Genomic DNA, 18,425 nt, shown 5'->3' on the forward strand with positions numbered 1-18,425 from the left:
GTGAAAGACAAATACCATATGATCTCACCTATAAGTGGAACTTAATCAACAAAACAAACGAGTGATCAAAATGAATCAGAGACATGGAAATAAAGAACAATCTGACAATGACTAGAGGGGCAGGGACAGGAGCATAGCAGGGTAAAGAAGGGGAAGGGGCAAGTCAAGGAACATCTATAAAGGACCCATGGACATGGACAACAGGGTGGAAATTGACTGTGGGCATTGGAAGGGGGTGGACAGGGCAGGGGAGAGCAACAGGGAAAATATTGGGACCACTATAATTGAACAACAATTTTAAAAAAAGAAAGAAAAGAAGAAAGTGTCATTTAATTTTTTAAAAACATTCTCTAATTTTATTAAAATCTGCATTTCTGTTTTATTGACATAATGCCAAAGAGGGGATTTCTTTTAAGCTTACTAAACCATGTGTTAATTTCTGTGGAGGATACTTCCATTGGCAGTAGTCCAAGTCAATTCAGGAAACAAAACCAAAACCGGTGCGTGGTTTGATTTCATGATGTCTCTTAAGTACAGGAGCAAGAAACAAGTGCCATGATGGTGGCAGGAAAATATTCACTGTCTTTCCAATTTTGCCACCCTCCACCTCTCACTCCTGGCCATGGGTTGGGCTCACAGGAAGCCAGAAGTTGATGGACCCATACACTTCGCATAATCCAGCAGTACAGATACTGTATGCCTTGCTAAAATATCAAGGCAACTGATTACAAAGCAAATGTTCTGAAAATGAAATTTCATACTCACAAGCAAAACAGCAAAAGGATCTTTTAAAAGTCCCCAAACAAACAGCACATAAGAAATATTTTCCCACTTAAATACAATTTTGACCATAGTAGACTGGATGTTGTATTTCATATGCTTTAGTGCACACCTTACTTTACAGATAAGACCCGTTAGGCTTAGAGAAGTCACTGTCCCTGAAAGGACTGACTCATAAGCTAAGCCCAGTGGCCTTCTTCCATCCTGCCACACATTAAGCAAATCCACACTGATGCTGAAAGCAAACTTACATTGTAAAGCCGCAGGTACTGTTTGCTGTTACATTGACTCCTGGGCAGAAGTTTAGTCCCATAAATTCATTATGCTGCAAAGCCTATAATACAAGGGGCAACAGGCAAGGTAAACAGTTTAAATTTCAAAAAGTTTCTAAAGAATTATCACAATTGCATTCTTATAGTTTAATCTTTATTGTTATATCTGAAAACAACACAATTTTCACATACACAGTCTTCATCACACCAGAGCAATTAAAATGATTGTTCCTGGCAATCAAGAAGCCTTTGGTTGGAATTTTGGCTTCCAATACACAGGAAGTAAAGTATTTCCTAAGAGGGGAAGACCTCTGGCTACATTACCCCATACCACCTTCATCCTTTCTTCCCAATGTTATAACCCCAAGCACTATAATTACAATGATATAATGGCAATCAATGACTACTGTTAATTTATGCTAACATCTTTTGTATTGTTATTCATTGTTTAAATCAAAACCAGTTGTAATTCTTGTGAGTTGAAACTCACTTATACTATACTAAGACACAGTTTTCATTGGAGTAGACTAGATTCTAAAGCCAATAATGGCTGTGAATATGAAGTGGTCTTAGTTTTTCTAATTCCCTTTGCAATATAAAATATGTAGTCAAGAAAAAATATGTAATCTAGATGTCCATCTTCTCATGTATTTTCTTACTGAACTGAAACTATATTTTCTAAATCAATTGGTCAATCTTCCTCCTTAACTGTGAGTTATCACCCCACCCTTCACCTCCCTCACACAACAGTGGCTGGAAAGCCAAGTTCACCCAAGGCTTAACAGGAAACTGTCCTTCACCGCTCCTGAAAGGAAAATCCTGGGAGACCTCCACAGCTCATGTCTGGGAACATGAGATGGTCAGGCTTTACTCTGATTGCTCCTAGCATGGGGACAGTGGCCTAGTCACAGGGACAGAAGAGGAGAACTTACCACATAGCCATATCGAGTAATGCTCAGGTACTGAAGCCATGAAAGCCAAGGCGCAACGGTCCGGAGGTTGACCAACAGCCCTGAAAAAATCTACACAGAGCAAATGCAACATCAGAACTGGTGGAGTGATTTCATGAAGAATTCTGGAGGTTACCCTCTTTCAGTCCCTACAACCTTGTAAACATTTCTGCTAAGGCCAATTCTTTCTCGAAATTCCTTCTGCTCCTCCTAGGACTTATTACATCTTCTTTGCGTATGTATTCTTCTCTATAGCTGTATTCCTCTCTACAGCTCAGGCTGTTTGTGGTTTTAAAGGAATGACAATATATCCATATTTCATCTAATCAGAAGATCCTTAATTGTTGAGGCTTTTCCTTTGTCTGTAACGGCACCCGGTGGAATGTCCATAGTCCTGACTGTTCTAATGCTGCAACCACTACACGTTCCCACCAACAGACACGCAGAACATGTCCTGAGCACCTCGTGCCCCTCTGTACTTCAGTAACATGGTAGGTGGTGTTATGGACAAGGGTTTGTGTTCTATCTCCACATGACTTTAGGAATAATTTGGGGTTCAGAATGCATGCTTATAATGACCCAAGTCCTAGACATAATGTGGCAAACTGTAGAATAACATGTGGTTCATACCTTCATCTAAAGTGACCAAAAGCAGTATTGCCGTGGAGAGCCCAGGAAGGACCACTCCAGCAAGAGGTGGCTACAAAGAAGAGGTTTCTACAAAACGCCCCCTAACTGGCCCTCAGAATGCTACGGTGGGCATAGCAATGACAATGATGCTGGTGTGACTACATATTTTTTAACTTGATTAGACCAAGTGTTAACCATATAACATCTTTCAGGAAAATATGGTTTTATGTCTTTGGTTTTAAAACCAAATAATAAAAACAAATCAGCGGATCTAAAATACCAAAGACATTTTTTTATATTGAATGACATTTAACTTATTGGATGACATTATATGAAATTCACACAAGGTTTATCAGTTTTTCAATTATGTTTAGATTGTTAGTTTCCAATAGCAAGAGTATGTGCTATGCAAGCCTTGCTGGGTAGCTCAGTTGGTTAGAATGTCATCCTGATACACCAGGACTGAGAGTTCAATCTCTGGTCGGGATACATACAACAAGGAACTAATGAATACATAAACAAGCGGAACAAGTCGATGTTTCTCTCTCTTCCTCCCTCTTTCTCTAGAGCCAATAAATTTAAAAAGAATAAAAATAAAATACTGTGCTATTTAAAAACCTTTAAGATATCTATGGAAACAACATGTATATTAAGTAAACAGGCTAAGAATCCCAGTATAGTGGATGTAGAATGGGAAATGTGCTAACTCGGTGACTTCCAACTTTTTCATCTCCTGGAACACATAAACTAATGACTAAAATTCTGTAGCACACCACAATATATATTTTTTGTCAGTCTGACAAAAAAAGGTATAGTTTTGATATATTCACAAGATACAATAATTGTTATATTGGCAGTTGCCATTTCCTTATTTGACAATTTAAGGGAAAAGAGGTCAGTCCATTGACTAAATAGTCAGGTATTGCATGCTTTAAAATTTCTTGTGGCACACCAGCTGAAAATCACAGTGCTAACTGCTTTCCTTCACCTGTTAATCTATGTGTGTGCAAAAGTTAGGGACATGGAAGATTAGTACTAAGTAACTGTTAAAAAAAGGTAATTGGAAATATATTGATATAAGCAAATGTCAAGAACCCAGAAAGGAGGGGGCCTAGTACTGTGTGGACTTTGGAATATTTCACTATTTTTAAAACAATTTCATAACATAGGAGGAACCAAGACAGTCGCCCATGCCACACACTGTTCTCTCTCCCATGGAGCTCAGCCTTTCCCTTGGAAAGTATTTGATCAAAACAAACCATCTCAGCTGCTGGGCAAATAAGCCAGCAGTTCTCCAACCCCAGCATGGAAGTCAGGCAACTAACCTGTCATGTCCATGAGGGAATCTTTCAGTTGAAATATTTCTGACTTTGAAGTTCCCAGTCACCAAGGTTTCACTATAGGCCACCAAGAAGCATCTTTGAAACTCTCATATGTGTCAAGATGTTAACTAAAGTTATACTAATAAAGTTATACTAATACTTAGAACAGTAGCAAAAAGGCTGGGTAAGGTAGAGAAGAAGCTGTTACTCTCTCTAATATAAGCCATCTTTTAACACATGGCTTCCTTAAAGCTAAGAGTCCCACTGAAAGGATTCTCAAAGCAGGTTTTCCCTGACAGGTGAACTTGCCAGGATTAAAGAGGAAAAATAACAACTTCTCAGAGAAGCGCAGTTCCCACTCACCATCATAAACACGAAGCAGATGGTCATGAGAAGTGTTGCTACGGACACCACACTCTGACCTGCTGCTATGGCCAGAGCCAAAGAACTGGCCGAATAAGCCACCATCATAAGGGTAAACATCATGATGAAGAAGGACTCCACCACTGGCTTCAATCCTTAGGAAGAAAAGAGGGGGTTAATACAACCACCAAGGTCACTGTGCATCTGGGATTCATTGTTTATTGTGCAAATGTTTTAAGAAACAATCACCAGAATGAAAAATTCACCCTCTATCCAACCACCCTGAGTCACCAATTTCATTGTCCCCCTACCCCCGCATGACTGCATAGAGCTAGCACCCAGTTTTCTTTTTCACACTACTGCACGAGCACTTGTTCGTGTAACACCTGTGCTCCTTACTGCATAATTATGAACAATTGCTGAGTGCCTGGGATGAGGGCTGGAGGCAACACATTGGCTGGACTTCTGCTGCCTTCTCCCTGAGAAGGGAACTTGTCAAGAGCACATTCTTTTCACCCAGACAGCCCCACATTACTCACTGTTTCCTCTAACTGTGGGAGTGAGGAACCTGGGAATGTCAGGATGATGCGACCTCCCAGCAGTGTCACTGTCTGAGGGAGGGTTGCAGAACTCGGTTCTCTGAGACAAAGTACCGTAGAGCTGGGGATTCAGGAAGCACCTTCTAAACTATAGTGGGGCACTATTCCAGGTCACACACTGAAGAGTTTGTCACAGCCATAGGGACACTCGTCAGGAGCCTGAGGATCCAGGCTGTGTGCCTAATTCTTTCAGACACATCCTTCATTTGTAAAATGGAAGTTGAAACTCAATCGGTATGTCTTCTTCTACAGTGCTTTTTCAAAATTATATGTATTACTAGTGTCCAAGTATGTGTACACAGTGAAATATATGTAAATTCCAAGGCAATGAGCCGGGGGAGAATCCTTAACACAGTGCACACATGAATCTGTCTTCATGCACAAAAAAAAGTATTCTTACTAAAACAATAAACTCCAAAAGTTGCTGTTTTCAGTTTCTATGTGTGTATGTACATATACACATAAGAACACAAATAGATAGGCAATAAATGTCACAGCTCCAGCTCCTCCAGCAAAGTCTCAATTACTGATGAATTCTTTGCACGTCTGTATATGACACACACCATCACTGAGTAACATCATTTTATAAAAGCTATAAACATTAGTGTGGGAAGAGACTTGACATAAATGAACTCAGGGAATTGCTATTTCAGAGTGTACACAACAGACAGACACTTCCTTATCTCATGGTTCCTTATCTCAACACTGTTTTACAGTATTGAGAACCAAAAACATTCTCTCAAAAAGAAATCAGCTTCTCCTCACATCCCACGTTACAGACAGGTACTTTCTGTCTTACTGCTTACCTAACATGAAGTAGGTTATACAAGTAAATATAATACTTGGTAACATCCTCATGGGTAGTAAATCAGATAACAGTTTCCCAATGAAATAAGATGACACTCTGTAGTATCCACTGATATATTCATGCCTAAAAAACAAAAATTCACACCGGGCATCCCACATGAATTTAGGGAGGCACAGACTCAGTGATTAAGCCACTTGCTCCAAAAATCTGCTGCCACCAGGGGTCTAACAACCACAGCTTCCACATCCCCCAGGTTAACCCTCTACCCCCACCCAGTGAGCATAAGGCACCATCTCAGGGCCTCACTTCCCCCGACACACCATTCCCAACCTGCTCTGTGTGATGACCCCTCTTCTCACTGTAGAATTCCCTCCTAAGGCCGCCCACTTTGCCCTCGGAACCTCCACTCCAGGTGAACGTATTCTAAATCTCCTCCTGTACCATTTGCATTTGAGGCTATTACCCTAATCTTGAAACTCCTTTTGCCTTGGTCACAGGCCCCTTATGCTCATGATTCCCCTCCAAGCCCCTGGCTGCTGCTTCTCAATAATCCCTAGTAATCCCCAGGAACCAATCTGGCCCATTTCAGCATGTGATCCGTCTGACCAATAACCCTGACGATGGACGGCCCCCTTCCCAGAACAGAGACACACTCACATAAAGAGCTTCTTCTCAACCACGAAGAGCTCCACAGAAGACACACTGGTGAAGCACTGGTTGGTTGTCAGGAAGAAGAGCACCCCAGCTCTGCGATGAGAGAAGAGAACAAAAGCACTGCAATCAGTCAAACATTCTTAGGTCATTCTTCTACCTGCAAAACTCTTCAAGTGATACCTTCTGACATTGTGCAAGTGTTCAAGTTAAAAGAGTGAGGGGAGGGAAGTACAAACTCCCTTAGGTCTCCCCCCAGAGTCTCCCCAGTGGGGTCCCTGGGACTCCACATGGCACAGGTTAAAATTCACAGACCTGGGTTGCCATGGATTGAACTGTCTCCCCCAAAACCCTTATGTTGAAGCCCTACCCTTCAAGGTGAAGATATTTACAGATAGCATCTTTGGAAGGAAGCTAAGTTTAGATGAGGTCATGGGGCTGGGGCCCTCAGGATGGGGTGTCTGAAGACAAGGAAAAGATGTCAGGGCTCTCTCTTTGCCACATGGGGACTCAGCAGGGAGCAGAAAGCCAGAAGAGGGCCTCTTCAGAACCCAGCATGGTGGCACCCACATCCTCCAAATTGTAAGAAATAGGTATCTGTTGTTTAAGCCATTCAGTCTGTGGTTGTTATGGCAGCCAAGGTGATGATTACAAAGGTCATAAAAATGCCACCACCTTTAATTTTAACTAATGAAAACACAAGTACCATCCTAATGCATGAACAGAGAAATAGTCAAAACCTGCAAAGGTTAGAAACCTCTCTTAGCCAGTTTGTCACAGTTGAGTAAAGAAGGAACTAAGACATGAGGGGACCAAGTGAAAGATGGTGGAGGGAAAGCTCCGTGGACACCTCATTAGACACATTCATCTCTCAGTCAGGAGAAGAACCTCGTGTTGTCCTTGACAACCCACTGCCAGCGTGGCTGCCTGTGCACTCAAAGAGGAAGCGAATCACACTCCTAAAGGAAAATTAACTTGTGCATACGTACGAAGAGGAAGACTATTAATGCTTCCCTCTCAGTAAAATAAGGTCTAAAAAGAAAGTATTCAGTTCATCTGCACTTTGATGGAACTCTAAATTTTATGAAAGTATGCCCGCATCCCCCAAACAGTGTTGCACTTCCCTGCACAACCACACAATTTAATTGATATTATGGATGCAAACAGAAACAAAGAGAATAAGTGGTACATTATGCAAATCTGAGTGTACAACCCCCAAAGCAAAGAGTTAATAGATACTTAATAATTTTTTATCACCAATAATAATGATAATAATAAAGAACAGAACTTAGGTAACAGCCTGATATAAAAGAAGATATTTATACAATAATGAATAAGTAGAATATAGCCAGGCCCAGTACAGAAGCAGCTATGCAATCTTTTATAATTTTTTTTAAAAGCCTAATATCAAAGGATAGCCTATGTCAGAAAAAGGGGACATGGCAACATTCAGTTCAATTTTTTAAGTCTTTCTTCTAACAGTACAATAATGTTCATAATGATTTGAACTGGTAGATAAAGAAATTCCTTATAAATCATCAGATAATTTTGTTATGGTAAAAACAGCTTTTATTGTCAAAGAATTTAATGTGTTGTAATTCCTTTTAAGGTGGTAACCCATGTCATTAATATCAACTCATGGATCCAGATACATTTTTTAAAGACCTTTTCTCTTCATACATATTATTTGTTTAGCTATCACCACAACTCTGTACAGTAACCCTTACGTAAAAGAGGCTCACACTGTACACATGATTAGAAGCCAGCTTGTCCCCGTTTGAGGAAAGCATCTGGGGAGTGGTTTGCAAAATAGCGCTTGTTTTCAGATGTGCAGTAACTGCCTGCAGGTTTTCCGGCCCACCGCTCCGCCTGGTTTCTGAACGTGAACTGCAGCCACCAATGACAAATGAGCTTTACTTCAGTCCCTAGTTTAGCTCTGCCACTGAATGTGTACACGAATCACAATTGCTTCCTACTTCACAATTACTAAAATTTATTTTTAGTAAATGCTTTTTGTTAAATAATTTAACACAGTCTAAGTCTTTTCTGGTAATTACCCATGTTAAAGTTAGGAAAAACTGAGTGCCATTCACCTCACCACATCAAACGCGTAAAAAATAGAATGGAAATTAGTTCACAGGCAACAAAACAAAAACAAATTAGATAAACTGGATTGTGACAAAATTTAAAACTCTATTTATTAAAGGATACTATCAACAGACTGAAAGACAACCCACAGAATAGCAGAATATATTCACAAGTTTATGTGCAATAAGGGGTTAGTAACCAGAATAGATAAAGAGCTTTTACAGCTTAAAAATAAAAATGTCCAGTTAAAGAAAAAAGAGCAAGTTACTTGAATAAACGTTTCTCCAAAGAAGATACATAAAAAGCCAATGACCACATGAGAAAATGCTTAACACCACTAATCAGCAGGGAAATACAAATCAAAACCATAATGAGATACCCATTTACCCCAATTAGGGTGGCTGCTATAAAGAAAAACAGTAAGTGTTGCCCAGGCTGGGGAGAAACAGAACCTTTGTGCCCTGCTGGTCGAAATGCAAAATGATGCAGCTGCTATAGAAAAACAGGATGGAACTTCCTCAAAAAAATGATAGAATAACCAGTTGATCCAATAACTCCACTTCTGGGTATACATCCAAAAGAATTTAAAGTGAGACGCAAACACATACTCATTTGCATACTCATATTCATATTCATAGCAGCAGTATTCACAACGGCCAAAGGTGGTAACAGCCCATGTTTCCATGGGCAGGTAAATGAATAAACAAAATGTGGTAAATAAGATAAACAAAATATTACAAAGGAATGTTACTCAGCTTTTAAAGGGAAGAAATTATAATACATGCTACAACATGGATTAACTTTGAGGATACTATGCTAAGATAAATAAGCCAATCACCTAAGGACAAATACTATATGATTCCATTTATATGAGGTACCTACAGTGGTCAAATTCAGAGACAGAAAGTATGATGATGTTTCCAAGGGCTGGGGAAAGAGGGAATGGGAAGTTAGTGTTCAATGGGTACAGAGATTCGCTTTGGAAATGAGAAAAGATGTTCTAGAGCTGGATGGTTGTGATGGTTGTGTTGGCAGCAATGTTGACTCCTTGGTTCTTGAGTTCGCTAGCAAAAAAAAAAAAAAATTCAGAGCCAAGAACTCTTGTGCAAGAGGATCTTTATTTAGCAGGCAAAGTAAAAGTACACTGGAAGAGAAGATTCCAGTGTGCTGCTCAGAGAACTGCCTTGGTTTTTTAGAAATGAAGTTAAATAGGCAGAATAAGTGAGCCAGCTGGACTGTGTGGACTCAGGATACAAGTTACAGAAGCAAAAGAAAGGCCCCAAAGACAGGTTCAAGCGGTTAGCTCAAGACAAGCCACCCTCTCCCACTGCATTTCTGGTTGTAGGTCTTGTGGGGACCTTTAATGCTTAGAAGGAAAGCAAAATTACACACCTGAAAAAAGAGGCCACGAGCTTGCTCTAGGGAGACAGTGCCTGCTGTATTCTTTGTCATCAGGGTTTTTATAGGTTTTCTAAAAGCAGGAATTTTAAGGGATGTCTCAGGGGAGAATCTTATCAGCTTTCCAGGCCTGTCTTTTAATATGCTGATGCATCAAAATGAGAATATAGGGTCAGGATCATGGTCTGTACTGGAGTAGGGGACCTTGATCATTGCAGCTGGTCCTGATGCCAGCCATGGTGTCGCTTCATCTCATTTTTCTGCCTTTTGGGTCTAACGCTGCAACACAACTGCGGCCTAGATGTTATCTCCAGTTTGAGCAAAAATCTCTGTGATGGACAGACTGGAGGTTTTTCTCCTAACATTATTTGATGATGACGAGAAGCTTGCTGTCCTGAGGGCTTAATTTTTCAGTGAGTGGTCATTCAAGGGAGAAGGAAGCAGGTGAATTAGTGCACCTGATGAGGCCAATATGAATCAGCTGTCTCAGTTTCCCCATTCCACTTGCTAAAGAATTTTCTTAGCTTGTAACTATCCTACTTTGGTTGTAAAACAATGTGAATGTAATTAATGCCACTGAATTGCCCAGGTAATTGCCACTGGATTTGAGGGTAAACTTTATGTTCTGTACATTTTACCATTATATGAGGCCTGTCCAGAAAGTACCCAGCCATGCGCTATGAAAAATAGAGGCGTTTATTGAAGAAATACAAGATATAAGAAATATGTACATAGGGCAATGACACTTCTATCCCCTTCAGAGCAGGCACCTTGGGACCTCACACAGTTCTTCGGTATCTCTTCCACTGTTCAAAACACCCTTCAAAATTCTTTGTTGGAATCACTATCAGCTGCCCCATCATACCTGTATTTTCCTGAATCTCATCAATGGTCTAAAATCTCTTCCGTTTCAAAGGTGATTTTTTGTTTTGGGAAATACCAGGAGTTGTAAGAGCACCAAATCTGGGCTGTAAGGCGTTGGAGCCACCTGGGTGATTTGATGTTTCACAAAAAAAACTCTGCACCAGACATGATGCATGAGAAGGTGCATTGTTGTGATGAATCTGCCACAGCTGTGACCATTTTCATTGTACTGCATTTCTGATCCAAGAAAGAACATTGAGGTGCTACTCCTTATTAATCGTTTGGTCTGGAAGAGCTTGTAATTGTGATGGACAACACCTTCCCAATCAAAAAACACAGTTAACATGGTTTTGATCTCACTGTAACTTTCTTGTGACTTCCATTGGGACAACCGGGCCTTTGTTTCTGGATCAGAGCCATAGGCCCACGATTAATCTCCAGTTATGACCTTCTTGAGGAAATCTGGTTCATTGGTTGTGGTTTGAATCAAGTCATTAGCAATTGCAGCACAATGTTCCTTCTGCTCTAATAACAGAAGCTACAGAACAAATTTTGCCACAACACATTTCATGCCAAAATCCTGCATCAAAATCTCAAACAAAGTAGTTTTTGGAACCCCCATATCAGCTTCTAGTTCTCACACTGTCAGTCGTTGATCTCTGTGGATTGCAGCCCACACACATTCAACATTCTCAGGTGTTCTGTTTGCTGCAGGCCTTCCAGAATGTGGATCACTTTCAACAGATTCTTAATCAGCTTCGAAGTGTTTGCGTCACATTTTTATTTGTGCTACACTAATTGCAACATCCCTGAAAGAACTTCTGAATCATCCAAATAGTTTCCACGGAGAAATGTTCAAGCTTAATGCAAAATTTTATGGAGATTCATTGCTCTACTTGCTCAGTCATTTTGAATGCAATGGCTACATAGTACACATGCTCACTCAACAGCATCTACCACTCCCACTGACTAGTACAGTGAAGTCATCATTGTTCATGCGTGCACATCCCAGTCCACTCTCCTCAGCTGCCAGGTTACATCAATGTAGTGTAAACCATTTTTGTTATGTTAACAATGACTGAACTATTTCTGGCCATATAAGAAAATTTCCCCTTCCATGAATCTTTCAATTCACTAACTTATTCTCAATCTATCCTGTACTTCTCTGAAATTGAAATTCTTAATGGATTCTTAAAACTTTAGAAAAAGTAACAGCTCTTTTTAAAAATCAAGATCCAAATGCACTCACCTATTCTGCATTCCTGTATAGTCATTTTCCAAATCATAGAAAATGGCACCTATAACCAGTCCCAGGATGACTGTTACGATTACCTTTTCAAATAGAAAAAAAAAGGAGTTTCAATTAAAGGTAAAAACTTTATACACCATTTATTTTTACAATAAAGAAATCACTCCCTTAAGATAGATACTTTAAATGACTTGGCCAAAGTCCTTGGGAAAATATAAAACAGTGCATGTTATTAGACTGCCCTATAAATTAAAATAAAAATTAATTTATCTGCGTGTTGGGGAGACTGAAGGAGAATGAAGTAGACTACTAGTGAATATGCATAGTTGTATAGTATTTCAAGAGGTTTGAGCAACAACAAAATATTAAAAATATTCTTAACATTAAAAACAAATATAGTTTTTAAAGCACACAAAAATAAATACAATTTATAAACTACACATAACCTAATTTCTAACAATGGAATTTGTACCATAAGGAAGTAGCAGTAACCAGGGGCCCATCTATGAGGTGGGGGCGTGGGGAGTCCCCACGCCTGCGTGGAAAAGTACATTGTCACTACCACCAAAGCGTTTAGTCCGCTTTCTCTGAGGGCACCCAAGTGCTTCCGTTATGCAATCTCCTGTCACTACTTCTCCAGCAACCTCAGCCTGTAGGGCCTACAGCCCACATCAGAAGTAAGCTGCCAATTCTTTCCCACTCTTACAACCTTCACTTAGTCTGTTTGATGAGTCCAAGGAAAACTAAATAAGCATCACTTTTGTCCTGAAGACTGATAAACCATCTCTTAAGAACGCTTCCATAAGGAAAGGGTTGAGTTGTTATCACATAATTTACTTAAGAAAATTCTATTTACTGTACTTTTACATGATATGAAATGTAAAATATAAGAAACAGTAATCAAAAGAATACATCCCACTATGTATCCTGGAACCTTCAAAGTTAAAAAAAAATCTTGGTATTACAACAGCACAATGGTATCCAGACTTTAAGTAACTTTTCAAGCACACTTTAGACATGAAGCAAACCAAGCTGAAAAACAGAACCATGATTTGTGAAGGCTAGTTTGTGAGGAGCACTGTCTAGAAAAAAGAAATCATTAGAGATGGCCTTTAAAAGTTCCACTGTTAATAAGACATTAAAAATTTGAAAAAAACTCTTACCCTGATATATTTTGATTGCCCTCAGAACACACTGGAGTTCATGCCAACAGATCAAGTTTCCTAAACAAGTGATGATGATTCCATCGACATGTGTGCATAAGCATATACACAAGTCCACAATTTCACAAAGTATAACAGTGGGAATATTATAACTTTCTAAACTGGACACTCCACATGCTCTGTTTCTTTTGCATTGAAACTTGGTATTTTAGACCACCCGATTATTAGCATTATCATTAGGAGGTCACCTAAAATTTCCAAGCTCTAAAAGTATTTTCAAAGTCAGCTTTCAAATATACTGACAAAATGATTGATCCAGCAACACTGTCATACTTGTATCAGGTGTGTCTATGTTATTCATTCTTGTATTAAAAAGAAAATAGACAAAGTAAATACTGCATAACAAAATGCACAAAGAAACCCTACCTGTGTATCTGTGCATCAGGCCTTCATTTTGTACAGAAAAAAACCCCCTAAATATGTGCTTTTATCTTTGTTCTAACGTATTTACCAACATTTCTCAAGGTGAGCTCTGAGAAATGTTTATGGCCAAAACTACAAAATTTAATCCATACTTAAATGTTTACTATGCTAATAGAAATGATGAATCTCCAAGAGATATGATAACTTTTCCAAATGGATTTGATCAGAAGACCCTTGGCACATTAAATGAATATTAAATCTTCTTATATAGACAATCTAATTGATCCAAGAACTTCCAAATACAACCTCTGCATAAATGCATTTTCAAAAGCAAAGTGTAAATTGAATAGATGACAAGTTCAAACTGAAGTACAGCTATAAGACTATAGGTACATGATTTAGCAGCAAGAAACCATAAAATGTTTTTATAGATAAACATGCAAATGTTTAGAAAAGCAAATGACATACATGCCAGTTTAAAAACCTAAAACCAGGGGTCACAGAGCTATGACTTGCAGGTCAAAAAGGGTTCATCACTGATTTCTGTCCAGTCCATGAGATAACAGTTTTTACCAATTTTTAATCTTTGAAAAAAGAAATATTTCTTGCCACATGAAATAGTTCTAAAATTCAAATTATACCATCTATGAATAGTTTAATAGGAGCACAACCATACTCATTTATTTCTGCGTTATTCTAGCCACTTTCTCGGTGAAATGGCAGAGTTGACAACCTGACACAAAGACCTCATAGCACACAAAGCCTAAAACATTTACTATTTGGTCCATATATAAAAGGTCTGGCTACTCCTGCTAAAAATTAATATTCTAGTATTTAAACATCTAAACAAGAGCCATACCACCCCCTCATTCAGATGCTCAGAGATGCAAGGTTCTATCCTTATTCTACGAGATTGCCAGGGCTCTGAACATTGCTGGAATTCCTTCAGTGGAATGAATTCACTGAAGAGTCTGAACATGTGACCTGCAGGTACTAGGCCTGGGGTTTGCAGCTGAAGGAAGCCTAGCACCAAAAGCTGCAGGACTGTGGTATATTAGAAAGAGTTTCACACTCTAATCACACCTTGACCAGAACTATAATATATGTGATCTGGACATGACACTTATAAGCCACTTTTAGAGACAAGAGAAATTGGAGTTCTTTTCCAAGTCAAAAACATGATGCATAAATCACACTACAGAATGAAGTCCACTACACCATCTCGCTGGTGATCAGTGAGCAACCAGGTTCACCTGATTCACCAGACTTGTTTCCAAATGACATCAAATCCACTCTAAAAAAATAAAAATTTACCCTTGATAGGTGCTACACAAAACTACTAATGCTCTGACAGAAATGTCAAATAACAAATATGAACAAAATTTGGAGCAATTAGCAGTACATCTCAAAGAGGAATCTAGACTCTCAGTATCAACACTTAGAAGGCAACAATGCTGAAGTATGGAAATTATGCTATACATGTTAATATGTCAATAATGGTTCACTAGAAAAGGTTCATTAAATGACCCAACTATGGGTCACTTTTTAGTAGTCAACAGAAATTCAATGACTGGTAATAAAATTAACAACCTCCAAAATAACTGGCTTTATCCTTAGAAATGATGGACCACCAAACTGAAAATACCAGGGTTTTGTATGATGGTGGACTTGAGAAAAACAAAAACCATACAGGAGGAATAGTCAACAACTCAACAGCTTCAGCCCGAAAAAGAAAAGCACATGATTTCATCTTAATGAAGAGAAATTTCATCTGCAAGTGAACAACAGCCTTACTGTAGAACACAAGTCAAGCTTGCTCACCACCTTTGTGTTCTTTGCAAACTGACTGAGGTGCCTGGTGTCTCCCAGATCAGAACCCCTAAGTGCAGAAGGCCAGAGATAAGGAACAACCTTTGCACACAGGCTCTTCCCTCACATGCTCAGGTGCACTCACTGACATCCAGGTGAAGGCTTCCCTGACCACCTGACTTAAAATGCAAACCAACCCCTTACCCTCTCTCCTGCTTTCCCCTCTCATTTCCTTCTCTCTCTCTCTCTCTCTCTCTCTCTTCCTTTCTCCACTTCCCTGCTGAAAGGTTCCCCATAGCCCATTTTTCCTTCTGCCACACTATACATTTTATGTCTTAGGAATGTGTCAGCTGTCCCTCCTCGTAAGAAAGTTTGTTCCAGAAGAGCAGGGATTTTTGTTTTTACTCATTTTGTTCACTGCTGTGTACAAGCTCCCCAATACAGCACATGCTCAACAGGGACTTGTTGAACGAGTCAGGAAATAAACATGTGCAGCTACCAAATGTGGCTAAACCATTCATTCCTTTATTTTGTTTTTGAAAAAAAAAATTCTGTACAATCATGATCTATTACAACTTGTCTAAATCAATAAAAATTCTGAATCAGGTAGTCAAAAAAACCACTAAAAACATTATGCATAGTTAAAAGATTGTGTTTTATTTGTTCTATTGACTATTTCTGTATCCCAAATGAAGTGAGGTAGAAGTGTTGGCAGAGGATACATATAATGACATAATAGTTTATATTAGAATCTAATGCTCACGTGAACATTTCACAGTACAATCAGAAGAACCGGTCAGGTTACCTGAGCTATGGAGGCCTGGGGATTACCCAGCAAGTTTTTGAATGAACGCTTGGAAACCCATCTGACTTGATGACAGAAGGAGGTGGCGTAGGTGATCTCCTTGAAGACCACACTCTTCTTCTTTTTATGAACCCCTGAGAGTTGATTTAATTCAACTTTTGTTTCTCTGAAGAAGGCAGAGTTGACATAAAACTCAACTAATTTTTCTATGATTGGCGTATCTCTCTTGGAAGGTTCTTCAGTTTCCTTGGCTTTGGAAGAAAAGTGGACAGAGGAAAATATTAATAAAGTAACTGCTTTGGCCAGTTTTCTGGAATCCCTTTCTTAAATTCTTCCCTAACACTTAATTCTAACTTGAATATCAAAATTATTAGATTTGTCATTGCTTTACACATTAGAAAAATGTAGTTAATTGTCTTGACTATTTCCATATGCTAAGGATGAAGCAAACACCATTTCCTAGCTATTTATATTTGTACCCTGAGTCTTTTAAAATAAAAATCTTCCCATATTTATATTTCTTAATATAAAACCTAGTCTTTGCTCTCTACTATGTGCAAATGCATAGATGGCTCAGTTTCTTATACCAAAACACTGTATAAATTGAGCATATTTTTAATGAAAACTCCCCTTAGAACTGACACTATCATATAAATTCTCAATTATAAATTAAATCCAAAACACAGCACTCACAGACAAGACAACCTGCATTGACTGATGCTAAAGACTAAATGTTTTGAGTCCCCCCAAATTCATATGCTGAAATCCAGTCCCCCAATGTGATGGTATTTGAAGGTGGTGAATTTGAGGAGTGATTAGGTCATGAGGGTGGAACCCTCATGAATGAGATTAGTGCCCTTATGAAAGTAACCCCAGAGAGCTCCCACCCCGTGGCCACCATGTGAGGCCACAAGGAGAATACGGTAGTGAGCCAGCTGGTGGGGCCCCAAAAGACAATAAATTTCCGGGCAACTGATGATGGACTGCTCAGGCTCAAGAACACTGAGAAATAAGTGATTATTGTTTAAGCCACTTAGCCTGTGGCATTCTTGTTACCTCAAATGGACTAAAACAACTGGTGTCTGAAGGCAGCAGTAGTTATATAAATTCACAAAGCCACATTTCCATTAGCTACCATACTGCTCAACGCCAGGCAACTCAATTAGGCAATAATCTGTGAATCTTGACAGATGCGCATACCTTCACCATCTTTGTCCTCTCTGTTTAACACCACAGCAGAGGAGTCTCCATTGATGACATCGAGGAAGAAGTCTGCAGGGTTATTATAGGGCTCACAATGGTGACCTTCAAAATAAGGCAAATCAGATACATAAGCAAAACAACATATATGTTAAAAAAGAAAAAAAGCTGCAATTTGGACTAATGCCCCTAAAAGCAAGGCATCATGCCAAAGGCAGCTAAGGCACAGCAGTATGGTGTTTGGGAGAAGCCCAGAGTGTGTTCTGTCCTCTGGTACCACCAGCGACCGCCACCATGCCAATACCCACTTTAGTGATGGTGGCTTCTACATCTGCTAAATTCAGGTCCAAACTATCACCTCCCATGCTACTATAATTCTAATAAACAACCAATCACCAGAGCAGCATCCTCAAGAGGATGTAATGTGCATGGTACACCTGAACACTTTACCTTCACTTCTTGTGCCTGATCATCTGAACTAAACATGGCCAGTAGTTTGACTTTTAGATTCCTCTCCCCTATATTCCCCATACCCAAGTGTCCTGGATTATTTCTGAATGGCAGAGATTATACGAAAACAAATTTTAAAAAATAGCTAGGGAACATTTAAAACTATAGTTAGAGTCATGAAGAATCATCTATAATAATATCCAAATATCTGTAAAATGAAGCAGACTACATGGACCATAAAATAAATTATAGCATTCCACCTCAAATAAACCAGGTTGCCCAGAACTGTCAGAAATGTTGGTGTACCAAAGTCAGACTCAGGAATAGCCATTCTACTGCCTGGTAAGTCATTTATGTCCCCCAAGAACTAAATCTGCAATCTAATGTTACTACAACATTAAGCAGCATTTCCAGGAACCTTCATCAAGGCAGACTGACATTCCATGCAGGGGATAGAAATGATATAACCCGATCAGTTATTTGGTCAAGGAGACTAATATTTTTTGGGGGAATGGATGGTACAAGGCCTTTCCAAAAGTGTTCAACTGACATATAACTGCCTATGAGGCCAATATATTTATTGAACTGTTAGGAAAAGGGA

At 39.2% G+C, this 18,425-nt stretch overlaps 1 protein-coding gene across 2 annotated transcripts in view; it reads right to left on the minus strand.

Annotated features, from left to right (window-relative positions):
• LOC119040114 (broad substrate specificity ATP-binding cassette transporter ABCG2-like) overlaps positions 1 to 18,425 on the minus strand; it is an 87,941-nt gene that overhangs the window by 13,267 nt on the left and 56,249 nt on the right. For both annotated transcript variants that reach the window (XM_053666376.1, XM_053666377.1), the window contains exons 8-15: positions 17,375 to 17,479; positions 16,175 to 16,425; positions 11,975 to 12,057; positions 6,382 to 6,471; positions 5,723 to 5,847; positions 4,318 to 4,472; positions 1,985 to 2,074; positions 1,032 to 1,114 (exon numbers count right to left, since the gene is read on the minus strand). In XM_053666376.1, the coding sequence (XP_053522351.1) occupies positions 1,032 to 1,114; positions 1,985 to 2,074; positions 4,318 to 4,472; positions 5,723 to 5,847; positions 6,382 to 6,471; positions 11,975 to 12,057; positions 16,175 to 16,425; positions 17,375 to 17,479 (982 nt within the window). The remainder of the gene's footprint in view (positions 1 to 1,031; positions 1,115 to 1,984; positions 2,075 to 4,317; positions 4,473 to 5,722; positions 5,848 to 6,381; positions 6,472 to 11,974; positions 12,058 to 16,174; positions 16,426 to 17,374; positions 17,480 to 18,425) is intronic.

This window comes from Artibeus jamaicensis, unplaced genomic scaffold (genome assembly GCF_021234435.1).
Source record: "Artibeus jamaicensis isolate MK-2021 breed Jamaican fruit bat unplaced genomic scaffold, CSHL_Jam_final contig_452, whole genome shotgun sequence".
Lineage (NCBI taxonomy): Eukaryota > Metazoa > Chordata > Mammalia > Chiroptera > Phyllostomidae > Artibeus > Artibeus jamaicensis.